This window comes from Octodon degus, unplaced genomic scaffold, assembly GCF_000260255.1.
Source record: "Octodon degus isolate 3935 unplaced genomic scaffold, OctDeg1.0 scaffold00014, whole genome shotgun sequence".
In the NCBI taxonomy this organism is placed as follows: Eukaryota; Metazoa; Chordata; class Mammalia; order Rodentia; family Octodontidae; genus Octodon; species Octodon degus.
In genome coordinates, this window is record NW_004524590.1 from 10,915,200 (window position 1) to 10,941,229 (window position 26,030).

Below are 26,030 nucleotides of genomic sequence, written 5' to 3' on the forward strand. Positions count from 1 at the left end.
AGGGAGATGGAAGGCAGAGAATGCCTCCTGAGTGCTTTGTGTGCAAGTGACCTTAGCACAGACAGGCTCCACTGTGGGTCACTCGGCCATGCCCACCTTGGAAGCAGAGGGAGGGGCAGCACCAGATGAACGCTTGGCCAGACCTTTCTGCACCTCTGCTTTCAGGAGTGAGAATCTGCTGGGCCTAGTGAAGCCTCAGCACCCTGATACAGTGCATATACGCGAGTGTATGCGGTGTGTGGCATTTGTAGTATACATGTTGTCATGTGAATGGTGTACCTGTGGGGAACATATGGGGTGAGTGTGGTATGTATACATATGTGTGTATAGGTTATGTGTGGTATGTGTGTCTGTGTGTGGTCTGTGGGGTGGTATGTATATGTATGTGTGCTGTATGTACATAGTGTGTTTGTATTGTGTGGTGTGTGTTACATATGGTTGTGTGTACATATGTGGTGTATGGTGGTATGTGTCAGTGTATGTGGGGTATATATGGTGTCCATGGTGTGTGGGGGCTGTTCAGGTGTTGTATATGGTATGTGTGCAGTGTATGTGGCTGGCGTGGGTATGTACATTATGTACTTGTGTGTCTTCTGTGGTGATACATAGAGGCCCTGTGGGTGGCCACATCTGCCTTCAGAGACCTCTGCCACAGGCCTGGCTGAGGCCTTTTCTTCAAAAGGGACTGTGTGGGTTGAGAGGTTTTGGATATTTAAGACCACCACCTGAGGCTGGGCATGTTCCAACGCAGTGAGCTCTCGTTCAGGGCACACAGGATCACCTCAGGATGAAGCCAGCAATAACAGCAGCTTTCCGGGTCTCACACCGCAGTTCTCAGGGAAGCCTGGGATTCTGCATTCTGCAGGAACTTAGGTGGCCCTGAGCTTGCTTTACTACAGTAAATCTCATTTCATAGTCTACCTTCCTTGTGACCGAAATCCCCAGTGGGTGGTCCCTGTGTGCCAACATGGGCTACTGCTTCTATCTGTGCCCTAAGAGCACTCCAGCCTGTGCGGGGCTCCTTATGGCCTCCAGGAGGCTTGGCAATGTGGTCCTGTTTTCCATCTTCATGGGGAGCTAGCACAGGGATACACATGTCCCCATTCTGTCTTGGGTCATTACCCTGACCCCATCCTTAAAGCTGGTGACCATGGATGAGTTACTTAACCTTCTTAAGATGCTGCTTCCCAGATGGAATCCAGGGGCTAATCCCTACCTTTCTTTAGGGATTTTTGTGAAGGCTAAATGTGGTAATATAAGGACACTGCTTGCCTTCCTACTTGGGGGCTGTGCTGTCCTTCTATGGAAGCAGCTCCATTGTGGGCAGAACCAGCTGAAGGAAAGATTCACCTCAGCAGGGCATCAAAACCAGCTCCAGATCTGCCCTCGCTGCCAAGGGTCACCCTAGCTTCAGCCTTGTTGGGGGTGATCAGGGCCAGTGTTCTCCTGAGGCTGAGGCTGAGTTTTGCTGGCCTCCTTAGTGGTCCCCAAGTCCCTTTCTCCTGCCCTCTCCCTGGGCTGTCAGTTCTGCCTTCCTCAGGTTAATGTAACCTCTGAATAATTTAGCAAATGTCCCCTTGCTCAACCGAAGATCTTGTCATGAGGCAAAACAAAGTCTATTCATATGGATGCAGGCATGTTCCCAACAGCTGCCACCGGCTTGGCAGCAGATGGCTCCTGACATTCGTTTGGCACGGAGAGACCTGAGGGTTGTATTCGAATGGGTTGACTAGGAGCAGGGAGACAGGAAGCTGTAGTTTCCAGGGTGAGGACACTGTGGGCACTGGGTCTGAGCCCAGGTGCAGTTTGAGCCCTGTGCCCGGGCATCTGCACATGCTTCCCCTGCAGGGCTGCACTCAAACCCAGGGCTGGAGTTATCTGTGCGGCACGTGCCTAGCAGGCTGTGCTGGCTCTGAAAAGCGACGGCTGGGGTAGCCTTCAGCACCAGCAAAAGCAGTTTTTGAGGGTGGTGGGCCCCTTTTATGGTGAAAACTGGGCTGAGCTGACTGTTCTATCTTCAGCAAATAATTCCTGAACAGTAACTCTGTTAGAGATCAGGAACAGGGGTGGTGTCATCCCGGGCTGCCTTCAAAGGTCCCAGGCTGGGGCGGTGTCACTCAGGACTCTGTTGCGTTTTGAGAATGCAGTGTCGGGCCCTGCTGCCAGCTCTGTCTCACCAGGGACTCTTTTAGAGGTTCCACCCTGAGCCAGCTCAGATGCAGTCACTTCCTAGGAACTGTGCCTTGGGCAAGGAGTGACTGGTAAAGATTACACTCTACGTCCCCAGTTTTTGGCTGCTCTGGGCCTATACTGTTCAAGTGCTTTCTAAGCACTGACTCCTTGGAGGCAGGGAAGGCTATGGTCATTCATGCTAGCTGTCAGGAGGACCAAGGCATAGAGTCCCAAGGTGCACAGCCAGAATCTTAACCCAGGTGGTCTGCCTCTGAGACCGAAGGCTGCCTGGAGAGGAACCTGCAAATTTGCCCTGTCAAAGGCCCTCTAGGTGACCCCAGCTATTTAGGACTCTGTTCCAGGTTTTTTTCAGTCTTAGCAGTTTGGCAGAGATATGCAGGCTTGGGCCTTGTGGCCTGCCCACAGTGAACCAGTGGGGGCCTCCCAACGTGGTGGCTTCACTCTGACATGGACCCGTTTAGGGAGTTTCAGCTCAGGAACCAGGGAAGTACAGAGTCCTGGTTGACAGGGAACAGGACAAGGATCTTGGCCTTTTCATGTTCTGGTAAAGTTAGGGAAAATTTACACTGATAGTAATTTGGAAATCCAAGCCAGTGAGCAGGTGAAGAGTACCCACTGGCTGGGCTGGGTGATGTCAAGGCGGACCCAATTACAACGGTCCATGCCTAACTGACCAGTTTACCTCCTGCTGCAGCAGCTGCCCTGCAGCCTTGTGCGCTGACCTCTGGAGGCCCCACCCCGTGGTCCACTTCCCCAGCATCCTTTTCTGTGGTTTTGTGTCAGGTTCTGAGCACCTCTGTGGATAGCTTCCCTGCTGTCCCCCCAGGGCATATCCACACCTTCTGCCAGTGCCGCACCTCGGCAACCTCTTCACACCAACCACAACCTCTTCATACCAGCGAGTCATGGCTCTACCTTTGCTAGTGGGGTCTGCATCTCACTCTGCAGGGAGGGGCAGCTCCTCACAGCTGCTACGCACATACTCCTCAGGGTACTCTCATCTTCCTATAAACCAGTCCCTTGTCATGCCTTAGAGAGTAACAGTTCTTCATTGTGAATGTCTGCTGTCTAAATTACTGTGTAGTTTCAGACCCAGGCTGACACAAAAACCACACTCACGGCCTCCCTGCAGGCTTCGGTGCTGCTAGCCCCTCTGGCGCATCTCCCCTATTACCATGGTATGTGGGTCAAGAGCACCGCTGCTGGAGCCTGGGCTGGCCGCTGGGAGGCCTTCCCACCTCTCCCTGCCTTGGTCTCCGCTGTGTAAAGGGAGACACCTTAGTCTGTCTCAGCTGCTGAAGCAAAAATACCCTAGACTGGGTAATTCATAAATAACAGAAATTGGTGTTTCACCCTTCTGGAGGTGGGGCCACCCGTGATCAAGGTGTCAGCAGATTGGGTGTCTGCTGAGGACCTGCTTATTTCAGATGCTGCCTTTTATGTGTCTGCACATGATGAAGGGGCAAGTGAGCTCTTGGGGCTCCTCTATGAGGGCCCTATTTATGAGGGCAGAGCTCTCATACCTTAATCAGCTTTCCAATAGCTCTGTCAATGTTAACACACTGAGGACGAAGGGTTTCTTTTTTGGGGGGAGGGTGGTATTGGGACCTTGCGCTTGCCAGGCAGACACTGTACCTGGCCCCAGGGATTATGTTTTAACCTCTGAATTTTGGGGGGAAGGAGTGTATTTAGATTTGAACAGATTACAGAATTATGGGACCTCATGAGCTAATGTATATAAAGCATTTGGCATATATTAAGTTATGTAAATGTTGATATTACCCCAACTTCTTTCAACCCACTCTCCCGGGTTTTGGCAACAGGCTCATCTCTGGACAGTCCTTACCCCTAGGCTGAGTTAAGCGCCCTCTCTGTGCCCCTTACACTGCTTCACTGTGCTGATCTCGAACATTATTGCTGCAGGAAGACTTGTCAGATAGTCTCTTCTGGTGGGACTGGACGCCCCCTGAGGCCAGGGGCATGGCTGAGGAGCTCATACCCCACCTATGTGCGTGAGGGATTAACTGTGCTAGTTCAGCTCCTTTGAAAATCATGCACCAAGACAGGAGTAATGGTGCAATGGGGAAAAGATGTAGGAAGGACAAAGGAATGGGGGACAGGCAACAGCCCGGACAGCCTTCAGACCAGGGTACAGGGCTGCACCTGGAGAGGAGAGGGCAAGGGAGACTCTCAAAGTTTAGACAGTTTTAAAAACTTCAATGATTGGGCCACTGAGGAGTCCTTGAACCAGTCACCCACTGGGGACATGGCACAGTTCACCTGGTGTGGGAGAGCCACTGTGCTCTACACTGGCTGAAAGCAGCTGGTGGTGGCACAGACGTACGTGGCAGTGGAGGAGGCTCTAGAGAAACTACAGCTGGCACTATGAGCCAGCACTGCTCCTGCAGCAGGTACCATGGTCATCACAGATGCCAACAGACAGAACGCTGGCCACACGCCAGAGCAGGCCCAGAAACAGATGTGAGAGGATTTGTCACCTTGATGCAAAAGAGGACACAGGGCCACGTCCCTCTTGAGTAGGCTGCTGTGCACACAAGCACATGCATACATAAGGACTTGCTAACTGAATTTATAAAATCACTCAAAATCCTATCATAAAAACTACTTTCAATTTTGTGAATTTTCTCCCAGGTGCACCATGTTTACAATATGTAATCATCCTGCAGGTAGTACTTCATGTGTTTTTGAGACAGGGTCTCACTATCCAGTTCAGGTTGGCCTCAAATTCATGGTCCTCCTGCCTCAGCCTCCTGAGTGTTGGGATTACAGGTGTAGACCACCATGTCCAGTTTTATCAAGTATTTGATATTTATAACTAATTTTCTTTTGTTCTGTTTTTTATAATTGCATGCTTTAGTGGCTGAACAATATTTACAATTTCTTAAAGTCATTGTTGTTCAACTTTTCCTTTGTTCCTATTTTGAAAAGTACATTTATTTATTTATTGGCAGCTCTAGCGATTGAACCCGGGGCCTCTGCTACATTAAGTGTCCTAGTTACTTTCTCTGCTGCTAGAACAAAATACCCAACACCCACAAGTTAAAGGAGTAAAGGCTTACTTTGGCTCATGGTGTGTAGTCCTTTCAGTCCGTAGTTGGCAGGCTCCAAGCCAGGATGGCAGTGCGGAGGAGTAGTAGTCCATGGTAAGCAGGCAGTGAGAGCCAGTTGGCTCTTTCTGTCCCTTACACGTACGCAGGCCAACTGCCCTGGCGCCGGCGCAGTACTCACACCCCTAGTCGTAACCGCAACTATGCTAAACCAGTCAGTGGACTGATGGGTCATCACACAGTCTTGGTCCCAGCACCGCACTCTAGATCCAGCCGCCTCTAAAAAGCACACCTTATGGCTGCATGAGGCTTTGTTGGGGGGGACATCTAGACACAAAACAGTCCACCACCTCCCTGTGGTGCCATGCTGCGGCCAAGTCCTTGACGCATGGGCTGTTTGGTGTCATCCCAGATCCAAATCATAGCACCCCCTGTACTTGCTTGTTGTATTGGGTAGGGCCAAAGGGAGATTACACTAGGCTGAGAACTGCAGAACCAGAACCACCTGAAGGATAGCTGGGAGCAGATGCTGTGTTCGTGTTAGCTAAACTTCATCGAGTGTTTCAGTGTTCAAATATGACCAGTACAGCGGAGTAGAAGTTATATGACTTGTGTCTTGATGTTTTTCCAAAGCCTTGTGAAGTCTTAGATGGGGCTTTTTCGGAGGTGGAAGAATCCTGGGATTAAGGGCATGTGATTAGCCCGTTGACTGATACTCCCTTATCTCAGGAGCCTAGATGGAGTATAAAAGGGGCAGAAAGCAGCAGTTAAGGGCTCTTGCTGCTTGGCTACCTTTGGGCTTCCATGAGCTGCTCTCCTCTAAGCCACCCTGCCTTGCAGCTGATTATGGACTGAAACTTCTACAAACTGCAAGCTAAACAACCTTTCTTATCAAACTTTGGGTGTTTGGTATCTTGCCTCAGTAAGGAAAGAACTAAGCCACTCCCACCCTAGCTCCCTCTTCTCCAGACTGCAGTCTCCCCAAGACCATCTGGGTCCTTTGAGTTGCTGCTGCCAGATAATTTCCTAAAGGGGTCAACAGATAGCACTCAGAATTGCTGACTGGAGCTTTGAGAGCCACATTAAGCAGCTGTGAGATCCAGGGGAGACGCCATCTTGAAAGACTTGCTGGTCTTTGGGCAGCAGATCCAAAGCCTGAGCACCATGATCCTTGTACCACTTAAAAGCACAACGTAGGGGAGCAATCTCTTATAGCTCACCATGGACTTTCTCTGCAGTAGCTTCTGTATGTGCACCTAGCTCTAAACACACTGGATGGGACACACACTGAGGACACTAGTGGGGACAGAGGCAGTGGGAGTGGGCAGATCTAATGCCTGCACCATGACTCTTTTCCTTGTATGCTGACTGTGGCTAGATGTGCACGTGTGTGACTGTGGGGCAGAGGCAAGACACACACACACACACACACACACACACACACACACACACGAAGACTTCAGGAGTCAAGGTTCTGGGGGCAGAGCATATGTTTGGGGTCTAGGAAGAGCCCAAGAATGGAGACAAAGATTGGCTTGGAGAAGCAGCAACTTCAGAGGTTTGCTCTCTCCCATACTGGGGCTACCTTTTTGTATTAGTCTATCGTCCGTTGCTATCACAAAATACCCAAGGTTGGGTAATCTGTAAATAAGTTTATTTAGCCCATAATTCTTTTTTTTTTTTAAAGGATTTTTTTTAATTATTTATTTATTTATTTATTTATTTATTTATTTATTTATTGTGTGTGGCCAGCTCAGCCCACCAGGGGGCGGGGCTAGCTGGCATGTGGTGCTGGGGGATCGAACCGCGGTCCACTGTGCTTTGCTAAGCTTGTTCTAAGTAGGTGCCTTAGACCACTGAGCCATCTCTCCAGCCCTAGCCCATAATTCTTGAGGTCTGAACACACATCAGCTTCTCTTCATCTCTGGTGAGGACCTGATGGTGGATGACATCACAATCGTGAATGCATACAGGAGGTCACATGATGGGACCTGAAGCCAGGGAGGAGGGACCAGTCTAGCTCTCTTTAAAGAACTTGCTCACTCCAGAGCTCACTTTGAGAGACAATCATTAATCTTTTCTAATGGTAATAACCTAATTACTCTTCCTTTGGGCCCAATCTCTCAGCCCTGCTACACCAGTGACCAAATTATCAACACAAGAACCTTTGGAGGTCAAAGCTTATCCAAACCAGAGTACTTAACATTTGGGCAGCTCACAATGTCTGACACTGCCATCTTGGCCCCTTCCATGACTAAGCGTAGACAGGGTAGGAGAATGGTGATGTGGAGCTCATCCTGTCCAGACTCCAAGATGTCCTTCTCCTGCCAAGAGTCAGGTGGCCCACACAGCCCTATCCTCTATGACACACAGAAGCATCTGGGTGACATACCAGGGAGCCCAGCGAAGCCTTATCTGCCAGGGTAGATTCATTCAGTCCCTGCCTCGTCCATTCCTTTTTCTACCTACCAATTTCATACCCTGTGGTGTCCTAAGTACTAGAAACGTGTGTGCCCATCAGGTGCTGAGCCTACCCAGGGTTCGTGGAGGGATCTGCAAGCTGTTACAGTGCACTACGTCCCAGAGCTGAGGAGCGAGCAGATGGCCATGTCCTGCCCATCCTTCAGCCCAGGTGGCCCTCTCTCAAGGATTCCCACTAGGAACTTTCTGCCACCACTGAATACCCTTCCCTAGTGTGGCCTAATCCCTGTACCTTGAATTACACTGGTACCAGGATTCATTTCCTCAAAACTCGTCCAGGGAAAACACAATTTATATGAATTATGAAGCCAGCTGTCACAGCTGTCCTCACTTTCATCTGTTAAGGCATCCTGCCCAAAGATGAAGCCCTGGGGGTTTGTTCTGACCACCAGTGGGGGCTCAAGAAAACTAGGACAAAGAAACAGCTCTCCTTGGGTTCAAAGTGCTACCAGGCCAGGCCTACTGCCACCACCTCACTCTGCTCTCCTGTGTCCACAGTTTTCCCCACCCAACTCTTCTCTCCAATCCTGACTGTGCTCCATACGCGAGGGAATGCTGTGGGCATCTCATCAAAGCCTATTCTGCAATGGCCTGCTCCTTCTGCTGCCTTCAGGCCTAGCTCTTGCTGGGTTCTAGGGATGCTTTCCCTGTTTCCAGTGCAGAGGCTTCCCTCCGGCCTTCTCGATCCTCTCTGGGTATGGCATCCCATCTATAGGGCCCTACCGGTAGTCCTTAAGGCCACATCTTAGGCAGCCTAGGGTCTCACTAACTTCACACTTTGGTTTCTTTTAACCTATAACACAAGGGAGAAGCACTGGAATTTGGCCCTCAAGCACCTGGGGGTGGGTGGTGGTTCTGTTGCAGAGAAGGCTCACGTTCCACACGTATCTCAGCTGGTGATGCCTGGCCTGACTCCCACAGGCTACCGGAACTCAGAGACCAAGAGGGAGGCCTCCTGTTTATCATTTGTGCTGCTCTCTATCAGGCCCTCAGTTCACAACTTCCATAAACCTACCATCCCGCGAGGTAGTTTGCATCCTCCCCGTTTCACAGTTGAGGAAAGCAAGGCCCAGATTCTTAAAGGGACTTTAAGGTCACTGGGGTCATAAATGGTCTGTGAAGGTAGAACCTAGGCTTCTGAACTTCAATGCCTGCGATCATCCTGCCTCTGAGCTGTGGAGGCAGAAGGACTAAGAGATGACCCAGCGTCAGAGGCAGGATGGCAGCAGCATGACTGGGGAGTGTTCAGGGGACTGAGCCCCCCTCAGGCGCGACCCGAGTTCAGAGTCACCCTCCACACTTGCAGTACAGAGTCACGGCGGGTCGTATAGGGTAAATGTTTGATGCGGAACCAGTGTCTGGGGACAACGTTCCCACTGGGTGTATACAGCTTCTCTCCATCGCTGCCCAACAGGCTGCGCAGAGCCATGTTGCCTGACAGCAGTTTCTCGTAGAACTCCACTCCACCCCAGGCGTAGGCGGTAGACAGTGAGGCTGTGCGGCGGTCCAGCCAGCCTTCCAAGGCATGAGTGAGGGAGTCTGTGGAGAAGGCATAGGCCACGAAGCCCACCACTGCTGCCACCAAGTTAAAGGCAGCTCGTACATGCATGGGCCCTCCGTAGAGCCCCAGTGCATGCTTGGCGCCCACAGTCAGTGCCCAGGTTCCTGCCAGGCAAGCTGGGGCCGGCAGGGCCTGCAGGGCAGCAGCGCTGCTCTCCAGGTACACCACTTCCCTGGCCAACGTGAATTTCTGGGCGTCACGGGTTAGCAGCAGGGCCTCTTTTAGCCGAACGCCTGCTGGGCTCTGCCAGTTGACACTCTGCCCATGGATGACCACAGGATGATTAGTGCTGGTCACTGGGCCACCCAGGAAGTTGGCGGGGATGCCCACCATAGCCCCAGCGGGGAGTCTTGGGAAGCCAGCACTCACAGGCTGGAAGGTGAAGGTGGTGAAAGGCTTGTAGCAGTGGCCTGAGGGGATGCCCATGTCCTGTAGCACTTCTTGAAAAAGACTCTGTAGCTCTGGGGCCAGTGAGGCTGGTTGGCCCTGAGGCCAGTACTGGTACAGCCATCGGAGAACAGGATCTGCAAGGAGGTGGTAAGAGATTTGGGCTCCAAACAGGCTTGTGCAGGAGCCCACCAAGAGGGCTGTCCTGTGTCTCTGGACAAAGGCTGTGGCCCACCACAGGAAGCCAGCCATGAGTGCTGCCACTGCTGACAACCTGGCCAAGAAAAAGAGAAGTTAGTGGACGGTTCCCAGGTCTGCCAGCAGACTACACATCCAAGAGCCATCTCCTTAACTGCGGCAGTACTGCACCGTGGTTAGGAGTATGGGTGGTAGAGCCAGGTCTCCTGAGTTTAAAGCACTTTTTCTCCATTTACCAGGCAAGTATGTGACAACAGAACCCCCTTGAAGGTGGCAGTCATGAGTACATGAATGAATATACACAAAACAATGTGTTTGGGATAGCAGAAACATCTCTTGTGTCAATGGCTATAAGAACTATTTTTATTCCCATGGGTACGCACAGTACTAAGTACCCAACTGCCTCACCACACCTCCCCATTCATCCTACATGAAGCTCCATGATGCTAATCTATAAATAAATCAATTGTTCAATTTAATGAGCACTTACTATGCGCTGGACACAGCTCTGTATATGCAGCGGTCACACAGGATCTATGAGGGTGTAGTTCTGGCCCCCCATAGATACCAAAGTCTAAGGATGCTCAGGTGTTTTACATAAGCTGGCATGATGTTTGCGTAAAACCTATGCATATTTTCTTATATACTTTAAGTCATCTGTAGATTACTTTTAATATCTAAGGCAATGTTAATGCTATACATAGTTACACTAGGTTGCTTGGGCAATAATGACAAAGAAAAAAAAAAGGCTGGCCTCAGCATTCAGTACGAACACAATTTTTCTAATATTAATCCTGTGTGTTTGATTTCACAGATGAGAATCTACAAATATAGAGGGCCAACTGTATCTGGCCAAAACAAGTGCCTGTAAAAATAATAAACACAGTGTTGTTTAAATATGTACATATACTTACATACTCACACATGCAACACACACATAATCATCTCCTCTGATCTACAAGGGATCGGTCCCTGGACCTCTGCGGATACCACAATCTGTGGTGCTGAAGTCTCTCACATAAAGTGGCTTGGGATTTGTATACAACATACAGTCATCTGCCCACGTATTTTCAATGATCTCTAGATTACTTATAGTAATACAATATAAAATTTAATTATGTACTGCTTAGGGAATTGAAGTCTGCACATGTCCAGTAGTGATGGAAAAAGTTTTTTCCAACTATTTTCAATCTGCAGGTTGTCGAACCTCTAGATGCGAAACCCGAAGACACAGATGGCTGACTGTACTGTCTAACAATAAAGGCTTCACAATCCCCAAGCCCTTTACTATGACTGTCTCTATGCTAAGGCAGTGAAAATTAGTGCAAGGACAGGTTAAGTTAACTGACCAAAATCCCAAGCTAGAAAAGTGGCACACCTCGGTCTTGGACCTCCAGCGTCTGATACAGTGAGAAAATAAACTGCCAGTTAGGCCGCTCAGCTGGTGGCACTGGTCAGGGCAGCCCCGGGCATCAGGCAGAGCAGTTGAATGTTGAATACAGGCTGTCAGGCGAGCTCAGCAAACCTTCTATTTCAGAAAACTTATGCTAAGCTATATACAAAAGTCGACTAAATAGTACATTAGCGCCAACCATCAGGAATTCACAGCCAATACTGCTTCATTTCTATTCCCACTACAATGCCCTCTGACTCATTCATTCTAAAACACCCCAGGACCCTGTCAAATATGTCACTATTAATCACAGTTATTCAACTTTGGCTGAAGCTTACAGTATTTGTGAAGTGTCTAATTATCAGTGAGTTTCAGCAAACCACAGCGATGGGTACTCTTTGGCCTATTTTAGTTGAGATCTTGGGTTGGGGGTGTAGCAAGGTGCTGGGCACGTATTTCCCTCGCCTGTCAGAGGCCTGGGTTTATCCCCAGCTCTGGAAAACAAAACAACAAAGATATTTACAAAGGTCACATCTCATGAGCCTTTCTTTCAAAAGACCACACAGGCTCAGAAAAAAAGGCTCCTGAAAAGTACCCTCCCCCCAGTTCCTCCAGGCCAAGGTGCACCCTGGGGTGGCTTTCAAAGGCGTCGCCGCGCATGTCCGGGGAGGCCGGCCCAGCAGGCTGCAAGACCCAGCCGGAAGGGGCCCGCCACGCTTCCAGCCTGGGCCCCAAGGCTACTCTCGGCAGCCTGCACACCCTACAGCAGGGGAACGAAGTAGGAGGGGAGACTGCGGAAGAGGTTTCAGTTCCGCAGGTCCCTAAACACGACCATCCCGCTGGACGAGCTCACCTCCGCGGCTCCAGGGGACCCGGCGACACGTGCGTGGGGATGGCGTACGCAAAGCCTGTTGGTCAGGCTCGGGGGCGGGACGGGGCGGGCGGGGGTGTGGCCAGGGGCGTGGCCAGGGAAAGGAAGGCAAGCTCAGGGGCGTGGCCAAGGGCGGGTCGGCGAGTGCTGGGGCGGGGCTGGCCAGGGGCGGGACGGCGAGTGCTGGGCGTGGCCATGGGCGTGACCATGGGCGGGGCCAGGGCTCTGCCTAGGCAGCGAACCAGGCACACCCCGCGGGAGCAGCGCAGGCTGGGCTTGCCTGTACCTGAGTCTTTACCCCTCTTGAGCACCTTGGCGCGTTGAGCTGGCCTCGGAAACCCCGCGCTGAGACCTAGAACACCCTTTTTAACCCTAGAAGGAACGACGGCCCCGCTATCACGAGTCCCCTTGGGGCCCATCCTCATCTGACTGCAAGGCCTGTGGTGCTTTTTCTGTCTGGAGGTGCCTGCGGGCTCCAGATTTATTATTTCTGAGTCTGCAACCCAGTAGCTGCTCCGATGCTTCACACTGTGCTGTCTACAGAGCGACGTCACATCTTCACATCTTCCTTGCTGCAGTGTGAGGTAGACCAGGGATTTGCCACCCGATTTTATAAATAAAGTATTACACAATTATACTCATCCCTCTTCCTGTGGATAGCTGCTTTCCTTCTAAAGGGCAGAGTGGCTAGGACAATCTGGCTCGCAGTACAATATTATTTGGCCCAAGTCTGGCATCTGCCTCAGGCCTTCTCTTCATTTCCAGCTTCAGGGGAACTGCCACAGTGTTAGGAGCCTCGGAGGCGTGTGGGCCTGGCAGTCAGGCTTTGGCCAAGTTTAGTGGCCCAGAATCATGCCTGGGCATACTGCAGCCAGCCTAAGGAAGACCTTAAATGTAAAGGCCGTCATCTCTGGGACCTCAGTTACTTTCTCTCTATAGTGAAAATGTTTGTCTCTAAGGGCCCAATTACACGCCTGATCCCTTGAAAAGCACCGTGTTTGCGTTTGATCCCACAAAGGGCTTTGGGGAACAGATGTAAATCTGGCAGTGACAAAATCCCTCAGATCCCAGAGTCTTGGTTTTCTTGGTTAAGTCTGGCTCCCTCCTGTGCTGGCTACGTGGTCTAAGGCAAGTGAGCCTCTGTGAGTCTTGCGTGGTTCTCTTCTGTAAGATGGAGGTGAGAGTACTACCTACCTCCTACAGTTGTGGGGGATACAGTGAGGTCATGTATGTGGAAGGTCAGGCACAGTTCGTGTGATCCAGTTATTGGTGATTATTATTAATCAGTTCAGTTCTGAGACTCCGACTTTTGTTGCTCAGTTATTTTGTATGTAAATAGTGCCATGACCATAACAAAATCTAGCGTGTGGGATGTTCCGTGGGATAAATGAGGTGGTTTACCGAACAAATCAGTGACGTAAAAATATACAAGGAGGAGGGATTGTTATGAAATAAGAGATTTGAAAAACAGCAGTTAAATGCAACATGTGGCCTTTGCTGGGATCCTGAATCAAACTAGCTGTAAAAAAAGACACCTTTAAGGAGAAATTTAAGAATGGATTTTTATAAAAGATAATAATGAATTAGGTTTTGTCAGGCAGGATAACAGTGGGGGGCTTATAATAAGCCAAAAACGTACTTATTAAAGATACATATTGAAGTATTTATAGGTAAAACAACATAATGTCATAATGTTTTGTCTGATTCAGGCTAAAGAGAACAAACAGAGGCATCGATGAAATGAAATAACATTGGCAAATTTTAGTTTTGTTGAAAGGGCATAAAAGGTTCAATATTTCATTATACCATTCACTATTTTTGTGTGTTTGGAAATTTCCATAATAAATTGCTATTTTAAAATGTGCTTTTAAAAGTAGGCTGGTCAACTACAGATCATAAAAACTTTTGTGTAGCAAAGAACACTATCATGAAAAGTGGAAAGAAAATCCACATAATAGAAGAAAATACTAGACATTATACATCTGGTCAGGGTGTTGTGTCCAGAATATGTATAGAACTTGTAACAACTCAACAAACAAATGAAGAATAGGAAATAGTTTGGCAATTCTTCAGAAAGTTAATATTAGAATTACTCTGTGACCTGGCAACTTGATTCCTAAAAGTTCATCCCTGATAATGAAACTAGGTATTGAAACAAATACTTGCACACAAATAGCCATAACAGCACTAAATACAGCCAAGAGGTGGACATAACCCAAATGCCAGTCATCTGATGAATAGATAAAAAAGATCTGACATATTCTATACACTGCAAAATTATTTAGCCATTAAAAGGAATAAAGCACTGGTAACCTACTGCAGTATGGATGGACTTACAAACATTATAAGTCAAAGAAGTCAGACATAAAAGTCACATTGTATAATCCCATTTATGTTGAGTGTTCACAATAGGCAAATCCATTGAGACCGGAGATTCGTGGGCAAGTGATAGGAAACAAGACAAGTGCATGTGGGCACCTCTTATGATTGCAGAGGTCTGAGGTAACTTGTATTGGGCCCGGGAGTTAGCTCAGTAGAATAAGTGCTTGCCTGGCAAGCGCAAGGTCCTGAGTTCAATCCCTGGTACTGCAAAGAAAAAAATAAAATAAAATAAAGGTAACTTGTATTAACCTCAGGATGTCTCAGTAATTTAGTATTAAAATAATTATACAAGTTTTTTTCTTTTCCTGGAACATATGCAACATTTCTTGGTATGCCCCCTCTCTTCCTGCCCCTCTCCTATATCTACCAATAAAAGTCACTTGCCCATCCCAGCTGAGGAGTAGACAGAACATTCACCACTCAGTCAACTGCAGCTCCTTCGAGGGTTGTTTCTCAGGACAGAGGGGATAAGACAGTGCTTTCCCTGAGGCTGGCCTCCCCATGAGAAGTGTGTGGTGGCTTCATTGTGTACCTGGAGTCCAGCTATCCCAAAAAGCTTCTCTCTTGCCACTGTCTGAGCGTCTCAAACTCTGCACCTTTTGTATTCTTTCAAGAATCTATTCAGTTCCTACCCTGTGCTGAGTGACAGAGGACAGTGTGGGTAAGAAGCAGACACAGCCTTCAGAGAGGTCCCTACTTGGTAAAGCAGACGGACAAGTGCATGTGGGCGAAGAGCTCTTGCCCATTCCCTCTGATCAGTCACAAAGGAGGGGGGACCGCTTCTCAGGAAGGTAACCTTGTATCTAAACTTTAAAAGACTTATGGAAATTTGCTAGGAGCCAAGAAGGGGAGAGTGGGGTATTTTCCTGTAGTGACTGGGTCTCATTCCAGGAGAGGACAGCTTTCCCCTTAACTCTCAGCTGATCCTTTCTGGAGTGTGGGAGTGAACAAAGCACAAAGGGCAGAGTCTCCATGCAGATGCATAGGGTGAGGCCCGCAGGTGGCCCACAGGTACCCGTCAGCACAGGCTGCTGGAAGAGTGAGGGGGGCAGTTTGCTGCGGCCATTTGAGGGAACCAGAGAATAGCAGGTGATGAGTCTCTTCTCTGCCTGGAGTCTTCTTTTTGGCAGTGTCCTGCTGGGGGCCTGGAAGGGGATGGACAAGTTCAGGGTGGGTCACCATAGTCTAGGATAGGAGCCTACCACCGAGCCTCTGTCCTGCCCCAGCCACCCGGCCCTGACTTGGGACTGTTCCCTGGGTCTAGCTTCCACCACCCTTTATTCTTTCTACTACTTGTGGTTGGATGAAACTTGGGTTTGCTTAGTCAGCACATGTATTTAGCACCTGAACCATAAAAAATAAGATAATTTTCAGCAAGGATAAGGCTGCTAAGGAACTAAAACTGGAGGATAGGGTTATAAAAGGTGAGGTTCTTTAGCTATGATGGTCAGGGAAGGTCTCAGTGAGGAGAAACTATTTGAGCTGAGGCCTACATGGTGGGAAGAACAAGATGGCCAGAGGGGTAGGAAGCAACCCCAGCAGAGCAGGCGGCTAGTGCCTGGGGCATAGGGCAGTGTGTTTGGCTAGAATAGAGTGGGGCATGAGGAGAGGGTGGGGGCGGGGGATGCAGACGGGGGCTAGATCTCCAGAGTCTCCAAGGAGGTCCTGCATTTTACTGCAGTTGTGACCCAGACAAGAGCTGGTTAGTGCAGGGATGAGTGGGGGTGTCTGACTCCTGGAAGAGAGAACAGGACACGAGGAAACAGACAGCTCTTCTCTATGAAGGCAGCAGGTGCACCTGGGGAATAAGGAACGTTCTGCTTTGTTTTGTAAGGTGCATATATAGAACAGTGAGCTCACTGAGTGAGAAATTAATGGTACCAGCAACAAGCGAAGGAAGGATTCATCTCTGTAATGAGGGAAGCTGCAGTCCACGGGCTCCAGCTGAGAACTCATGCTGGGATGATAAGGTTGCTTTTACTCATTTGCTTCTTCTTCTTTTCATATGTGACATATGGAGCAAGTTCATCTGTGGAGAATATAGTTGGAGGGGGTGGAGGAGGTTTGAAGAAAGCATAAAAGTTGTAAAAGTTTCACTTGAGGAGGGAGAAAGAGTCCTTGGGGAAAATGTACTGTGTGTTGTGCAGCTTGAGCGTATTGCGATCTAGCTCCACAAAGCAGCGTGGGGGCTGTGATTTTCTTCCTGTGCAGGTGTAGGGATTGGCAGATGGTTAGCTGGATTTAATCACAGGGAGGGTTTGCCAGGCAAGTCTGAAGTGGGGAGAAGGTGGCAAGGTTGTTGAGAGAGTTTGCAAAGAAGTGATTATGTAGGCCGTGGGCTCTAAGCTGAGGAGGAGTACAGTGAGGTCTGGTGTGGTGAGTACACAGTGCCTGGCTCTGCCCAGCCCGGTTTCTTATCACTTTGCAGAAGGAACAAGTGGCAAGATCATGGCTCACTGGAAAGTAAAGATTGTTGGAATAGGGTCAAAGAGTAAGCCAGGTAGAAATATAAGGGAGAGGTGCTCAGAGGATTGGGCTTTTGGGGAATGGGTGAAGGATGTTGAGGATCGAATCCAAGGCCACAAACATGCTAACCATACATTCCACCTCTGAGCTACCCTAGGGATGGGATTTGTGAACATTTCAGAGGTGGTGTTAACATTGGTGATGACAAGATCAAGGGTGTATGATGGGCAGCAGATGGCTGGGGGTAGGGGAGAAGATTAGTAAGAGTTGAGGAGACACATTAATCATTTGCCCCTATATTTAATAATGTCTGACATCTGAAGGGCCTTGGTAATCCTGGAGACTGGCCCTCCAGGGTAGCCAGTTTCTAGTGACAGCAATGGCATCAATCTCTCTGTAGTATCTTTCCATTAATTAAATTCCAGGCACAATCAAAATAGGAGGCTCAGTCCTGGGAAGCTAGGATATTAGGCAACTTGTCTCTGCAGATGTTATAGTTGGCAGGGATGGTAAAGGGAGAATAGCAAGTAATACCAAGGTCATGGTGTTAAAATGAAACAAGAATGAGAAGAAGAAATAACAGATAGGGTGGTAACGACAGCAGGGATGGGTCGTGTCTGGGAAGGTCTCATGGTATGCATTCATGAGAAGCTGAGGTTTGCCCCAGAGGGTAGCCAGTGTACCCTGATTTCTGTGTTAGGGCAGAAGAAGTGTCTATTGTGTCCTTAAAGAATAAAGTCATACTTTGGGGATAAAAGGGAAAAAGAAGGGAAGGAGTGGAAGGAGAAGGGAGAGGAGGGAGGGGGAGCAGAGGGGAGCAGGAGACAGGAAGGGAGGGGTGATGCTTTGCTAGGGATGGACCGAGCACGCCAAAGGTCATAGAACTTATGAGGTCTGAGGGAGTGAATGACTGAGACCACACGAGAGAATAAAAACAAGAATAAGCACTGAGGAAACAATGGATGACAGGGAGCCTGATGAGTTTTCTAAAAAAAAAAATTTCTGAGTGGGCTTTTGGACATGAAAATAATATTTAATAATTACTACTATTTTGATTACTATTCAGTTGATTAAGATAGTGAATTAAAATATTCCATCTCTTAAGCCTAAGATCTCAATTTACAAATATCTTTATTAATCCAGAAAGTTGTGTATAAAAATAAGATTTTTTTTTCTACTTGCTTTTTGATTAACTTGTAATTAACCCATAGGTTAGAGACTGCGCGTGGTGGTGCACACCTGTAATCCCAGCTATTGGCAGGCTGTAAACAGGCAGATCACTATGAGTCTGATCTAGTAGTGAGACCCTGAACACCTTGTAGACCCTTCCCTAAAATACAATAAATAAATAACCCATAGGCTATACAGATTAAATCTTCCTGTTTTGATACCACATAATTTCTGCACTAAATTGACAAAGTTTCTGTAGAGATTGCAAACTACACTTGCCAGCTGAAGTTAGTTGTTTCTCATAAACACACCAACGCCAGCATTAGTTGGTATTCTCCAAGTAGCAGAACCAACAGATCACGCTCTCGCGTGTGGCTGTGCATCTAAAGAGATGTATTAAAACAAACTGGCTCGTGCCGTGATGCAGGGTGAGAGGTCCCCAGATCTCCCTGTAGGCTGGAGACTCAAGGACACTGATGGCATAATTTCAGTCTAAATCAGAAACCCAAAAAGCCAGAGAGCCAGTGGCGTAGGCTCCCCACTGAGCCTCATTCCAAAGGCGGGAGAGGACTGAAGTCCCAGGTTCATGTTGCTGTTTTCAGTGTTGGGAACTGGACTCAGAGTTCTGTGCAGGCAAAGCTTTATCACCGCACCACCGTACTCCCACCTCCACGTCCCAGTTTTAAGACAGGCACAGGGTGGGGGATAGTCTTTCTTATTCTGCCTTTAGTTCTAGTTGGTGGCTTGGATAAGGTCCACCTACATTAGAGTATTAGGGAGGGCCACCAGCTTGATGACTCAGCCTACTGATTCAGATGTAAATCTCATTAAGAAACAGCCTCGCAGGCACCCTCCAAATAATGTTTAGTCAAATAGATGACCTAGCCATAAATTAACCACCAAGCCCTCCTCCCCCAGAAGGAGTCTTTCAAATCTATAAGGAAAATTATTCTAAGCCTTCATGTAACTCTTATTTACTTGTTTATGTAGTACTGGGTTTCAAACTCAAGGGCTTCTCTTTTGTCTTCCACACTAGAGATTGAATCCAGGATCTTTGCACTGAGCTACATTCCGAGCCCTTTTAAATTTATTATATTGAGGCAGGGTCTCCCCCAGGCTAGACTTGAACTTGCCGTCTTCCTATCTCACACGTGCTAGCAAATGGCCCTGACACTGTGCCACACCTGCTGGTCCTTCAAGCAATTTTTGCAAATAGAAAAAAAAAAAAAATTGACAGGAAATGTAACGTGTTCTCCTAATGGCTGCAAATATCTTACACCTAAAGTGCATGTGAAACAGCACAATGATTACAAAATTCTTATTATAGATAGCCTAAGCAGCAGCCCATCCACAGTGCGGTAGATTCTTTCCTTCATCCTTGGGTTACAGACTGTCCGCAGGGGCACAGACCCGTCCTTACAGCCGCTTCCCCCTGAGGTGCTATGAGCCCAGAGGAGCTATTCATGCCTGGGACCAGGTAGCAGAAAGGCTTCCGGGAAGGTTCGTCACAAGTTGCTATCTATTAGGATAAATTTCTGTGGGGATAATTAGACTTTTCAAGTCTCTTTGTTGTTAGAGTAAAATCTCCCACAGTTTTTTGTTGCCTGAGGAGAGCTGATGAGATTTTATACCTCCTACTAAGATTATAATAAATCTTTTGGCTGCTTGGTTTGCAATGATGGAATTTCAATATGGGCCAAAACTTGAATATAACAATCAACTACTTGGGCTTAGTCCTGAAAACATCAAAATAAGAAGGTATTGGTTGTAGCTCAGGACTCCCTAGGCTAAATCTCCAGTACCAAGGGCTGGGGGTGGGGATTGTGCGTGATTGTTCTGGAAGCCTACTTTCATTCTAGCAAAAAATTGATGAGACAGGCTCTCGGAATGCTCAGGGGGTCCAAGGGAGACTTTCTGCCGGTGAAGTCCCAATATTAAAGAACACACGCACGCAAAGCATCAGCAACAGCAGCAAGCAACGTAGAGCAGAGCGCCAGAGCAAGACCCACCTGTGTCATTGTATAACTCTTGTACAGGTTGTTATCTGGTATTTGCATTCTTGTATAGTGCTGGAACTAGCATGTGTGTTTACCTGTGCTAGATTACGGTTACATAACTGTATCCCATGGCGGGTCTCTGCTAGACAAGTGGGATCATGTCCTCAGGTGTCCCTTAGATCCCCTGAGCTTTCAGGCGGTCTGAGTGGTCTCCCACTGTTACGGCTTGTATCTAGGTACCCCCTCCAACGCCTCATAAAGTCACTGAGGCAGGCTCCTAGAGTTTGCGATTGATTCATGATCCAATGCTGGGATTATGGGTATAAGTGTTACACCAAGCCTGGGGCAGAGGGCCTGAAGGCAACGGAAGGAGGGGAGAAAGCCTTGTTCTCTCTCTGTAGCTCCAGCCGCTGCTTTCCCTTTGCTTTGTGCTGTTTTCTACCGCCATGAACAGCTGCCCTCTGCCATGTGCCAGTCTGTCCTGGAGCCAGCTGACTATGTACTGAAACCTCCACGAACTGTGAGCTAAAGAAACCTTTCCTTCCTTAATTTTGGGCATTGGGTGTTTTGTCCTAACAATGAGAAAAGTAACCAAGGCACCCACACAGGACCATTTTAATTATCCTTGTCCCAAGATATAAAAACATATTTTCTAAGGATACTTAGTTCCTTTTCTTGGGGAGCTGAATTTGAGACCAAAATCTGGGAGCTTAATACTGTGACAGTGCAGCGTACAACATTAAAGACAAGTGCTATAAATATGTAATTTTTAAATGTCATGGGATCTTATCATTACTTATAGTTTAACCTGACTAAGCACTTCAACCTGCTTAAAATTATAAATCTTTATTTTTTCCTGTCTTTCTTGAGATACCAGTTTCTCTTATTCTTATAATATATAAAAATCCTTTTATTAATTGTAACATTCACACTGTATAATATATTGCATATATCCGCAGAGAACATATCTAATCCTGGATCCATATCTCGGGCTGCGTTGCCCCTCCTTTTTATTTTTATACCCTTATTTTACCACTGACTATCATTCCTTGGTGTCTTTTTGCTATCAGAAGCTTTCTGATATCGGATTTCTGGTACTGACCACCATGCATTTCATTTGATTAATATCTGGTCATCGAGGGATAAATGACTGGGCTTTTACAACAACTTCTAACAATATGACTCTTCAGGCTGTTGGATTTCCTGCTCCCTAACGGTCTCTCCTAATAATGTGCAGTTCGCATCTATTACTGTCAGTCAGTACCATCGACAAAGATAGTCTCATTGGTGAAGGCGCAATCTCATTGTCTGTTCTAATAAAATTTCTCCATATTTCCTTCAAAGCTGCCACATCAGTTCCTTTCCCCAACGTAACAGAAGCATTGTTCCGATGGCTTGGAGCAGGAAGGCGCTGGGCTGCTCTGTCACCCACAGATGTATTTCTGGTGCTTGTTCTCCTGGTAGTGAGGATGGACTGAGAAATAGATATGGCTCCTCTCTTGGGATCTGGACCACCACACCTGATTACTGTTTGTACTAATATACCAAAAAAAAAAAAAAAAGTAATTCTGCATTCTGCCTAAATCTGCCTCTTCTGTTGTTAAACTTCTCGGGGTATCAGTTTGCCCATGCATGTCATGATAGTAATTTTATAATTAATAAATATAATAAATGAGTATATTTATTTTAATTTTTTTTCTGTATTTTAGGGAAGGGTCTACAGGTGTTCAGGGTCTCACTACTAGATTGGACTCACAGTGATCCTCCTGTTTACAGCCTCTCAAGAGCTGGGATTATGGGTGCGCACCACCACACCCAGCTTCAGTGAGCATATTTAATATGAAATATAAAATGTTCCAAATCCACTATGACAAGATGGCACAAATATAAAATTTCATACCTATTCCTACGTGATCTGTCATAGTCAAGCACATGTGCAACCTTCAGACCATGCATGTACAATGTGTATGAAACATAAATGGATTTTGTGTGTAAACCTGGTCTTATTTCCAAGTTTTCTTATTATCTATATGAAAAGACCTCCAATTCAGGACAGATCTGGAATCTGAAATGCTTCTCATTCCAAGCATTTTGAATAAGGAATATTCAACCTGAAGTTACTCTGTGTCTCAGAATGCTGTAAGGAACTGCGATGGTTAATTCTGGTTGCCAATTTGACTTAAGAGATGCCAGGAGATTAGCAGAGCATACTTCTAGGTATATCTGGGTGGGATGTGGGGCTTTCTGCTCTCTCTGTCCTTTTCTCTACCGTGTCCTTCCACCATGGTATTTCTGCATTGAAGGTGAGAAACCATGGTCTAAAACCGTGAGCCAAATAAACCTCTTCTACTTTTAAGTTGCAGTTGTGTTTTCCACCAGTAATGGAGGTGGAAAGCTGACCAAGAAAAGATTATTGAGAAAGTAGTTCATAAAATAAAAGTCTTTGAAAAAGGAAGCAATGATAATTATTTCTAAAATGAGGGAACTACAGCAAATTATCCTGACAATCTTTGGTTATATTTTTCTTGGACCTCAGAAAATGATGATAATAATCCAAGTCAATGCAAGAGAAAGAGAGCTGACGAGGGTCAGTGACAGCTGTGAATCCCAAGATTCTCATTTACTCATCCAGGCCTTGATTATGTCCATAATCCCTGCAGAACCTGGAAAATTGGTCTCATGAAGAACCCCTAAATTTCACATGGTCAAGTTTCACTAAAGGAACTTTCATATGGAATTTATTGAAGAAGCAAATAGAGATAAAGTTTCCTTGCTTTTTTCCCACCTAAACATTACTTTAAAAAATGAAAGAAGCTGGGCATGGTGGCATATACGTGTAATCCCAGCACTTGGGAGGCTAAGGCATGAGGGTTGCTGTGAGTTCAAGGCCAGTCTGAACTGCATATCGAGACCCTATCTTTAAAAAAAGGAAAGAAACGATAATTTATGAGTAATGTTGGTTTGTGGTTGGAAGGACCTAACTTTAGAGCTTGTCGGAAGAGGCCTTTCTTGTGCTATCCATGTCCACCATATGGCACTAGATCCTCAGCGCTATCCGTGCAGCATTTCCAAGGGGCCACAGCCTCAGGCTGGTCCTTGCGGGAAGGAAGAAAAAGAAAGGATCTGTCCTTGTTTACCGGTACAGAAGCTGAGATAGACTTATGGGTTCAATTAAAAAAGGGTAAATGTTTACTTTTAAAAAATTTGTTACAGTGAAAGCCATTTTCATTAATCCTCCTCAAAATATGTGCTCCTCTTCAAACTCCTAGCCCGCTGTTCTTGCCACGTTCTGAAGCGGTTCTGAAAGTCTTCTTGCATGAGTGTCTTTGGCTGTGCTATTGTGCCTGCCTCGAGGTCTTGAACGGATTCAAAACATTTCCTTTCATGGTCATTTTGACTTTGGGGATGAGCCAGAAAAGACACTACAGTGTTTTTACAAGTCCACCTTCTGTTGAGTGGCACTCAGTGGTGGCATTCCCATATTTTTGGTCACCTAGTAAAGACACCCATGAAGGAGAACTCCAAGAGCTGCTTCAGAAAATGGCAAGGATGATGTAGAAAATGTGTTCAAAGCCAGGGAGACTATTTTGAGGGGGATAAATGGCAATGTGTCTGTTACTACAACTAAATCTCTGAACATTTACTTATACTTTTATCATACTTCATATGTGTACATACCTATGCATAGACAAACAAGTGGAGGGGAATATGCCCAAACATACTTGCATAGTTACGGGTTGTGATGACATCTCCAGTCTTACTAGTTTGTGCCATGTGAACAGAATAATGTTAATAAACACAACCAAAGGCTTTACTTCTTGATAATATCCTCTTGCCCAGGGGCTGAGGAGTGTGCAGCCTTTATATTTTCCAGTGATTCCCAAACCGATTTGTAAGCTCTAATCATCTCTCAGTGTCCCCTCCAGGTGCAGTGCCCCTTTGTCAGTGTCTGCCACTGGCACAGCTTCTTGGGAGCCAGTGTCTGCACCAATCGTGCTCTTCTTGGGAGTGGTCCAAACCAAGGCCGGTGGTGCTGGCTCTGGGCAGGGCTGGGGAGCAGTGCCCCCCCCCCCCCCCCCGTGTGGCTCTGTCTCTCCTCACAGCGGCTTACATCTCTCTCAGGAAGGCTTTGTTCCACACTAAATCTTGCACCAAGAAGCTTTTAACCTTGCCATCATACTGTCACCATTTTATTTTTAGAAAGAAAAATTGTAATTTAAAATATTTTTATACCCACATTATTATTATTTGCTTCATAAACTTTAATTCCAAAAGTACTTGGAATGTAAAACTCAAAGGACCCCAGTGACCTGCAGGAAGTAAATGAGAGGAACTGACCTCCGGCTGATTTTTATTCTAAAATCAGGTATGTGTTGAGAGCTTTGCTCTGCAGATTCTTCATCTCCTCAAGCACCTTTTCTCCTGCCTTCTCTGCTGGTTGTGTTTGGTCTTTCACTTCTCTGAATATAAAGAGAAAAAAACAAACAAACAAGATATATACTCAGTAAAATATGAAGCACCCAGTATTTCCAGTGAATGATGGATTCTGTGTTCTAATACATAAGGAAATCTTTAATTATATTTAGTGAGAATTTGCTAACCACTGAGGCCTTTTGGCTTGCAGGGGATTCAGCTCTGGTCTGCAGTCTCGGCTTTACCAGCTTGCTGGCATGAACAAGTTACCTGTGTGTCCAGCCTCCACCTGCTGACCATGGTAATTCCTATCTCCCCACATAGTTGTGATGTTGGAATGAGAATTTAGTCACAGAAATCCTAGAATGATGTCTTCTAACTGCTTAGCATTAAGCATTAGCTAGGTTTTCGCCTTTATGAGTAGAGTACATACTCATGATTTCTGACTCTGACAAGGGCTGCAGAAGGTGGGTTGTGCACCTGATCTAGCTCTGGCTAAAATGAGGCAAAGACTGATGGTTGGCATGACCAGAGATTTCTGGATAGCACTTCAGTTGAATGTGGCATTGAAACAAGGGTGGCAAGTAAGGGATATAATTGAGGGCTAAGTCAAGGGCTTAGAGATGCAAGGATCTAGGCTTCTTAGCGGTCAACCTGCCTCCTGGTGGGCTGGGGCTACAGGTGAAGGTACAGATGGAGATGGAATTGAGAGACTGTTGTGGTGTTTACAGCATCCATAGACCCGGGAGGAGTTGATGAGTGTACCGACTGCAAGGACAGGTGTTTAATATAAAGACTATAAACTCAGCTATATAACATGCCTGGAACACAGGAGAATCTAATATAAAATCAAATGATCCTGAAACATTTTCCTGTCTCCCTGGCTCCTTTCCTTCTTCCGTCTTTTTTTCCGTGAGGCTGGGGATAAAAGCCAGGAAGAGGGAAAAGCTCTGCCTCAGAGATATAGCCCCAGCCCTAGTTGGCAATTTTAATGGAGGAAATTAAACATCCTTTCTATGTTATTTTTGTTTTGCTCCATCTGTCCAATTTCTGTTGCACATGGTGTCTGACAGGGCTCCTGGTGTCTGACTGAGGCTGAAGTGAGACAGAGGAGAAGCACCTGAGTCTGTCATTTTTGTCTGTTCAGGCTGGAAAGGGAATGTGGTTTGTCTAGCAGTCAACCTGTCCCTTCAGGTCACCTCCTTTTACTCCCTTTTCCTTTTCAGTGGACTGGGACAACTTGCTTCGGTATCCTCCCTGGCCATCAAATCTCTACTCTCCACTCCAATGTGAGTGCAGCCAGACAGGCAGTGTGGTGCCTCTCTGCCTCCCTCCACTTCAGACCATACTGCTGCTATTTATTTAGGTATATGTTTGTAATACATCACGTTTATACTCCTCTGTGGAGTAGGTACGTGTACATGTTGCATTCCCTTTTCCTCCTTTCATC

At 47.0% G+C, this 26,030-nt stretch overlaps 2 protein-coding genes across 4 annotated transcripts in view; both read right to left on the minus strand.

Annotated features, from left to right (window-relative positions):
- Positions 1 to 7,137: 7,137 nt before the first annotated feature.
- On the minus strand, positions 7,138 to 12,208 carry Tmem177 (transmembrane protein 177). Of its 3 annotated transcripts, none has more exons than XM_023709793.1 (2): positions 12,134 to 12,208; positions 7,138 to 9,966 (listed from the first exon to the last, which is right to left on the minus strand). In XM_023709793.1, the coding sequence occupies exon 2, from the start codon at positions 9,940 to 9,942 to the stop codon at positions 9,007 to 9,009; it is 936 nt and encodes a 311-aa protein (XP_023565561.1). In that variant the 5' UTR covers positions 9,943 to 9,966; positions 12,134 to 12,208; the 3' UTR covers positions 7,138 to 9,006. The 3 variants fall into 3 exon arrangements, with proteins under 3 accessions (XP_023565561.1, XP_023565563.1, XP_023565562.1); XM_023709795.1 differs by lacking the exon at positions 12,134 to 12,208 and adding an exon at positions 11,620 to 11,640 and having other exon boundaries at positions 7,138 to 9,964; XM_023709794.1 differs by lacking the exon at positions 12,134 to 12,208 and adding an exon at positions 10,379 to 10,429 and having other exon boundaries at positions 7,138 to 9,964.
- Positions 12,209 to 24,550: 12,342 nt separating this feature from the next.
- The window catches only part of Cfap221 (cilia and flagella associated protein 221), an 85,503-nt gene continuing 84,023 nt past the window's right edge, over positions 24,551 to 26,030 (minus strand). Inside the window, exon 19 of the mRNA XM_023709684.1 lies at positions 24,551 to 24,627. The gene's annotated coding sequence lies outside the window, so the exon portion shown is untranslated. The remainder of the gene's footprint in view (positions 24,628 to 26,030) is intronic.

Coding starts and splice junctions, on each gene's coding strand:
- Tmem177 (XM_023709793.1), bottom strand. CDS start 9,942: ATGGCTGGCTTCCTGTGGTGGGCCACAGCCTTTGTCCAGAGACACAGG.